A 7818-nucleotide genomic window follows, 5' to 3' on the forward strand; every position below is an offset into this window, starting at 1 on the left:
CACCAAAAAAAAAAAAAAAAAAAAAAAAAAAAAAAAAGGCAAAAACAATTACTTAGATCTGACTTTATTTGTGTGAAAAGTGTTTTGTAATTGTGTTTATATAGTTCCTGGGTTTGTTTTGTTTTGTCAGATAGATTCCCAAATATTTCATAATGTCTATAGTAACTTTAAATGGAATTTCTCTTTCTATCTCTTGATGTTGGGCTTTGTTAGTAACATATAGAAATGCCAATGATTTATGTGGTTTTATTTTATTTGTTAAATTTGTTTATTTCTCTTTCTTTCTTTCTTTTTTTTTCTTTTAGTGAGGCAATTGGGGTTAAGTGACTTGCCCAGAATCACACAGCTAGTGAGTATTATATGTCTGAGGCTGGATTTGAACTCAGGTACTCCTGACTTCAGGGCTAGTGTTCTATCCACTGAGCCACCTAGCTGCCCCCTAAGCTCGTGTTTCAAAAGAGAAATAAATAGTGCTTTCCTAACAATGGCATGGTGAGAAAATGGGTCTTACTTTAAAAAAAATCTATTTAAGCAGTGCCTAGGTCTACGAGATGGCATCCGAACAAGTCACTTAAGTGTTATGCAACATCCTATGAATTCAAAGTCAGTGAGTTTACTACGTATATCCTCCAATCAAGCAAATGACAGAAATAAAATTCTCACACACATGAAAATGTTGACAACATCATTTTTTTCTAGTCATAAAATAATTGGAAGTAATTGGGTAATGGTTGAACCAATAGCAGTATATGAATGTAATATAATATTATTGTGCTATAAAAAATGACAAATATGAAGAATTCAGAGAAACATGGGGAGATTTGTATGAATTAATGTAATGAAAAAAGAAGAAACAAGAAAACAATATATATGATGACAACAATAATGAAAATAAAAAACATAAAAAACCAGACCAGTTTAATTTTGGGTCCAAACGACTGAGGAAACACATTTCCTCTCAGTAGAGAGGTGGTGAACCACAGGAGCAAACTGTTGCATATGCAGTCAAATGTGATCCTTGTATCTATTTGTTTTGCCTGTTTCGTTTTTTTTTTTAATTTTATGGTAGATGTTTATGATCAGAGCGCCCAGGGTATGAAAAAAAAAACACCAATAAAACATTTTTTGAGTTGTAAAAAGTTAGTGAGGTCTAGATATGGTAGAATAATGTGAAAAATTTCCAGGGGGGTGTCAGGAAGAGGGTGAGGCTATCTTTCCCTTGAATGCTCATTCTACTGCCCATAAAGAACGATGCCTGGGAAGCTGTGGTCCTAATGTATTTTGTTCAGTAGCAATGCTGACTGTGACATGCTGCAGTGCCTTAGGAAATAGCTAGCCATTCGTGACCAGACTGCACCAAGTTTCAAAGCACTACTCACACACTCATGAGGAGAAAACAGCACAAGTCTGCAGCTGAGAATTTTTCTGTTCTATATTAAGCAAAATAAAGGAATCCTTACATTATAACATAACACTGAAGGAAGAGGGGGAGGATAACTGTATCTCATGAGCCTTAAGAGAAACATTAAAATACTCAAGGTTTTTTTCTACACCCCAATATACATAATTTTGTCTTTTGTGAAGCCTCCAAAGCATAATCCAAATATGACTGGAATATTAACACATTTTTCTATTGCACTTCAGAAGAATATCCCTCCCTTCTTAAAGCTTTTGTGCCAGTGTCTAAAGCTTACTTAGAAAAGACCTATATTCCCAATAATCTTCAGTGTCAATAGAATCAATTATTTCACTTCTACTTGAAAATTAAGTGATGATGCAGGTTTGACAAAGCTGTAATTGCAACTAGGTTCTCAATCAAATGCAGGGAAAAGACTTCTATAAAGATTAGCTCAGATAGATATTTATAATCAGAGATGTGCCAGAAAACATGGGGCAAGAAGAGTAAAGAGCCAAGCACCTGATTCATTCAAAGAAAAGAAAAATTCGTAAGCAAATGATATAAACCCAGATTTTAAAGAAATCCACAGGTAGGGGTCTTTCCCTATTAGAAGTAGAAAGGATGGCAAGAATAACTCAGAGGAAATGAAGACTTAAAGATTTGAAAGGAAGTAGCAGTGTACTAAGCACTAAGTAGGTAGAGCTTTAAGCCACACGTAGCCAGAATATATTAGTGCCTCCTTATACATGTAAAAGGGAAGGAAATAAGCATTTATATAGCACTTACTGTGTGCCAAGATCGGTGCTAAGCACTTGTTATAAATATTATTTCATTTGATCCTCACAACAACCCTTAATTTAAATGACAAGACTCAAAGCCTAAGGTTAGTAACCAAAAAAGTGTTAGAAAGGTACCTTAGACACCAAAATCTTTATAGCAGTATTTTCTGTGATAGCAAAGATGTGGAAATAAAGCAGATGCTCATCATAAGGAAGGACAACACAGAGTGCAGTACATAAAAGTAATGGAATGTTACTCTTCTGTGAGAAATTATAAATATAATTAATACAGAAAAACATGGAAAGATGTATATGAACCGATGCAAAGTGAGGCAAAGCCAAGATACAAGGACACAATAATAGACACAATGACAACAACATAAATGGAAATAATAACCATCATAAAACTATAAACTGAATGTTTCAAAATTATAAAGACCCAGGCTTGGTCCCTGAAAAGATATGGGAAGACATCCCTCTGTTCTCTTCCCTCCCCCTGCCCAGAGATGAGAGCATCCATGGGTGTGGAAAACGGCAAATAATGTTAGATTTTCATGTGTTGATTAATATCACTGAATATTTATTATCTCTCCTTTTAAAATAAGGGATGGCTCTCTTGGGAGAGGGAGGGAAAAGGATGTAAGAGTAAATGTAGGTGATGTAAAAACAAAAGATAGCAATAAAAATCTATTTAAAAACAAACAAAAACCAAAAAAAAAATCAGTAAATGTAGAGCTATTTTCTTATCCAAGCAAGATGGGCCATGGCCATGAGGCAAACAAAGATCATTTTCCTTCATTCCCACAAATACTTTTTCACTGTGGTCATTGATAGGAACATACTGAAATAAAACAGTTCTCTGGCATGAATCCCTCAGATCTAATGGGAATTTTAAATAGCCACTAGCATCTGGCCACATAAGTCTGTAGTCAGCTCCACAGTGACAGTGGCCAAAGAGAAAAAGGATCAAGCAGCCTTTGATTCAGTTTCTATTCCTGTAACATAGCCATCACGACCATGCTAAGCTCAAGGGTTTATTACCTAATAAATGCTTTTCAGATGTCAAGAAAATAGTACATAATGAATATGGTTTGGTGGATATGTGGGCTTACTTTCAGAACACTGCAACAGCTTAAAAAAAAAAACACTCAATCCATAAACCTGGGGGTTAGCCAATCTCAATCTACTTAATACTTCTGAAGGTTATCTAGAAGCTAAACAATAGAGTATTTCCTGAGAGAACTTCAATTCTTCACCAATGGCAGAGGTAAAATGAATGACCAGTAGAAGAGAAACTGCTTATTGAACTCATGGTGTACTTTACCAAGCCATTCTTACAAGGTAATGAAATCTGGATGAGAAGGGGATTTTACAGGATTTGAAGGCTATTATTATTCCAGGCTCTAGGGTAATAATAGCCAGTAAATAGTGGAGGTAGGGTAATTCCATGGCAGTAAATTTAAGTCTCAATTAAGCCTCCTCCCAGGATATGCACCACAGAAGTAAGTCTGCAGGACAAAAAATCTAAGGGCAGCTATAGCTAGTAAGATCAGGAAAAGTAACTTCCACCTAGAAGTAAATTTGCCTTTAGTTAGTAAGTCAATAGCATTTATTAAGCACTGTGTCAGGCCTAGTGCTAAGTGCTAGGGATACCAAAAAAGACAAAAGATAGTCCCTGCCCTCAGGGAGCTCAAAGTCTAAAGGAGGAGACAAAATACAAACAAGTATGTACAGACAAGCCATATATAGGATAAACTGGAGATAATCAACAGAGGGAAGGCACTAGCATTAAGGGGGACTATGGAAGGCTTCCTGTAGAAGGTAGAATTTTAGCTGGGACTTGAAAGTCAGGGAAGCCAGGAGGTGGAAATAAGGAGGGAGAGCATTAATAGGTGTGAGAGAATTACAGCTACGTGAGAAAATGCCCAGAACTGAGAGATAGATTGTCTTGTTTCACAAGAAGGCCAGGGCTACCAGACCACAGAAGTTTATGGTGAGGTGTAAGGTGTAAAAAGAGAAGAGAGAGAGAATGTGTGTGTGTGTTTGTGTGTGTGTGTGTGCACGTGTGTGTGTTTTCTGGGGGAGATAATGAAGGGTTTGGAATGCCAAACAGAGAATTTTATATTTGAGCCTGTAGATGATAGGCAGCATTTACTGAACCTATTCAGTAGAAGGGAGGGGTACCATGGTCGGAACTGCACTTCGGGAACATAGATCACTTTAGCTGAGTGGAAGATGGATTAGAATGGGGACAGACTTGTGGCCAGGAGACCAACCAGCAGACTAATGTGCAGTCCAGGCATGAGGTTAATGAGGTAGAAAGGAGAATTTGAAGCAGATGAAGCAAGCAGGATGCAGGATGTGAGATAAGAAATAAGATGCAAAATGTGACCAGCCAGAAAGTGAGCAAAGAAGACTATGCATTGAAGCGCCCACTGTGGACTTACCTGTGTGCTTTCACAGAGTACCCTCAATTCCAGAACAACTCTTCTCCTCCTCTTTCCTATTCTCTCTGCTTATCTGTATGAAAAAGGCATCTCCAGACTACCTGATACCCCAGGCATTTTGGAGCCCTGCCTGCTCCTCCCATTCTCTTGTCCCCTTTCCCCCATTCCATAAAATTGTATTTAAACCAGAACCTAACCCCAGTACCCACCTCTGCTTCCTTCGGGAAGCAGGGGCCACTCTGCTCCCTTAGAGGAGCAGGGCCTGCCACCTATGCTCTGTGTCTCCCACATGGCAGCAGGCCCACTTGGGTGCATTACCCCAATAAATACCTTTCTTTAACTTGGAGACTGTCTGAGTGAATTTCTTTGAGGACACTAGGACTCACCAATCTATTTTTTATCAAGGTGATAAGGACCTGCACTGGAGTGGTGGCAGAGTCAGAGGACAGAAGGGAACATACTGGAAAGATGTTGCAAAGGTAAAACCAATAGGCCTTGGCAATAGATGAGATATGGGGAATGAGAGATAGTAAGCAGTCAAGGATGAGATAATATATGTAAAGTGCTTTGCAATTCCTAAATACTATATAAAAGTTAGAAGCTAGGTAGTGCAGAAGATAGTGTCAGACCTAGAGTCAAGGCGACCTGCGTTCAAATCTGGCTTTAGATATTTACTAACTATGTGAACATGGGAAAGTCACTTAACTTCTGTCTGCCTTACTTTCCTTATCTGTAAAGTAGGGATAATGATAGTACTCATCTCCCAGGGTTATTGCAAGTATCAAATTAGATAATATTTGTACAGCACTATATAAATCAGCACTATATAAATGCAAGCTTATTATTACCATAATTAGTAATAACAGGTAATAAATATCACTATTATTAGAATCTAGACATACATGAAATAAAAAAGCAAAACCTTAGGAAGAAAGCCAGTATCACATGAGTCAATGAGGATAAGAATTTAAAGCCCAAGGGTCCATGCTATCTCCAGTCCAATACTTTCAAGTAAAACAGGAAACAAAACCCAAGTTCAAATTCTGGCTCTGCTGTATATAATTATGAGTCCCATGAAGTGGCCTTGGCAAATCACTTCAGCTCTTTAACCTTTTATTCCCTCACTTATAAAATAAGGGGCTATGTCAGATATGGGGTTCTAAACCTAGGTCAATGAACTTGTTTTTAAAAATGTTTTGATGACTGTATTTCAATATAACGGGTTTCCTTTAAAATATTATATGTTGCATCTTATGTATTTAAAAACATCATTTTACTGAGAAGGATCCATTAAACTTCACCAGACAGCCAAAGGGTTCCATATAAAAAAAGGTTAAGTATCTCTAAGGTTCCTTCCAGTTTAAAATGCTATCATCTCCTTCTATCAAGTTCTGTTATGTTTTCTATTGCCATCAGTCAGGTGAGACCTTTACAACAGCTCTACTGCTGAATGCTCAAACAGATGGACAATTAAAACAATCACCCAAGAACCTGAAGTTAGATCGGTATACCTAATTTAGCTTTGTTACAATATATCACACCAGCCCAAAGAAAGAAACATATATTCATTTTAAAAACTTATTTCTACTAAAGATCTGCTTTCTTGTTTGTGGTGTTACCCTGAGCTCCCAAGCAGCAGCAGATTTCAGACTGCATGCAGCATAGCTCCTTTGACTAAAAATTTCCAAACCATTAACAGTCTCCCAAAATGTTTGATCAAAAAAGTTCTGAATAATACAAAAACATGCAACAACATAAATGTACTGCCATGAACCAACATATAACATCTGTCAGAGTCCAAGGGCTCTGCCAAAGAATTAGACATGCCAATCAATACTAAAAGCAACAGGCCCTTTTATTTGGCATATTTAAGGGAAGACTAAAAAGGAAAAGCCATGTGGCAAACCAGGAGGCCAAGGAAACAGGAAGTAAGGACAAGTGAAGAGTACAAGGGCAGCCTACTCATGTTCTCTTTACACTGGGCCAGAAACAACATCTAAGCAAGGATAGTACCTCAACCTTCTTGTCTCAATGGGGCTAGGATGGGTAGCTCCAAACTAGGATAACTCTCAAATCTCTTTACACTAAGCCTGAGAAAAACACCATCCAAGTGGGATGGGGAAAATATATCACCAGGAAGCCTCAGGAAGGGGACAGCTTTTAATTCAGGGTAAGAAAAAGGAGTCCATGAAGCACTAGAACTCCTGGATCAATGCTTCAGGACAGGTCAAGTAATCTGGGAGGCATGATCACTCAGGTATTACCTGGGGAGTATGGAGATCAGAGCAGGCCCTGGACCAGAGCTGCTTTGGTATCTTATAGCAAGAGGAGGGATTCAGGCAGGCAGGTATAATTTGGTTTCCGCCTCTGAGGTCACAGGCAGGGGCTAGCCAATTAGCTGGGAAACTAGAAGTTTCTAATCCACAATATTCCAAGTACAGAAATTTCCAGGGTAGGTAGGATTCCAGATATGGAGCAGAAAAGGAAGCACCAGGAAGGAATAACCTGTTGGACAGAGAAAGATTAAGCCAGGAAAACCAAAGGCCTGTCCAGATTAAACAGCATCTATCTTAGCCTAACCTATTATAACCTGCTCTATAACCTATTATAACCTATTAAATACCCTTTACAGATGTAAGTATGCAAGCTGCTTTATAACTTCAGAGGTGAAGAGGTAAGAAACTACAAGTGGAGGAAAGAGTTACATTTCTGGCCCATTTCATTTGTGGTAAATTAAACAAAGTATTACTTTTGTCATCCCAGTCCCTCTCCATTTTCTGTCATTCTGTATATTGTCTCTCCTTTCAAAATTGGTCACTGCTCGATAGGCCCCATGCTGTCACCTTGTGGAAAAACCATAAACTGCCAGGCAGGCTGTATGGTACTGCTTCAGGCCACAAATACAATGGATGCCTGCTCAACTCTGCTTCCCTTCACTGAGGATCTTGGACAGCAATTATGATCCCCTCCTGGTATTCTCTCAACCTGGGACAGCATAGAATACAGCTTTATTCACAAGCAGAAATCTCCGTAGAACAAAAAGTGCCATCAGGTATTATTGGGGATTGGCATTCTGGCTAAGTTCAAGTGAAATGTTATTGGGTACTTGGGACCAACTGCTGGTGGTTAATGGAAGGAAAACATTAACAATAAGTTAACAAATGCTGTTAACAGTGATTGTCCCATGCTTTCA

At 38.3% G+C, this 7818-nt stretch overlaps 1 protein-coding gene across 2 annotated transcripts in view; it reads right to left on the minus strand.

Annotated features, from left to right (window-relative positions):
- The window catches only part of GPR107 (G protein-coupled receptor 107), an 88728-nt gene that overhangs the window by 30309 nt on the left and 50601 nt on the right, over positions 1-7818 (minus strand). Inside the window, exon 15 of one of the 2 annotated variants that reach the window (XM_027869336.1) lies at positions 6463-7130. The exons of the other annotated variant lie outside the window; for it this stretch is intronic. Coding sequence (XP_027725137.1) covers positions 7042-7130 — 89 coding nt within the window. The 3' untranslated portion in view covers positions 6463-7041. Of the gene's footprint in view, positions 1-6462; positions 7131-7818 lie in introns of those variants that run through there. 2 annotated transcript variants of the gene reach the window in all.

This window comes from Vombatus ursinus, unplaced genomic scaffold (genome assembly GCF_900497805.2).
Source record: "Vombatus ursinus unplaced genomic scaffold, bare-nosed wombat genome assembly UNPS02014793.1, whole genome shotgun sequence".
Lineage (NCBI taxonomy): Eukaryota > Metazoa > Chordata > Mammalia > Diprotodontia > Vombatidae > Vombatus > Vombatus ursinus.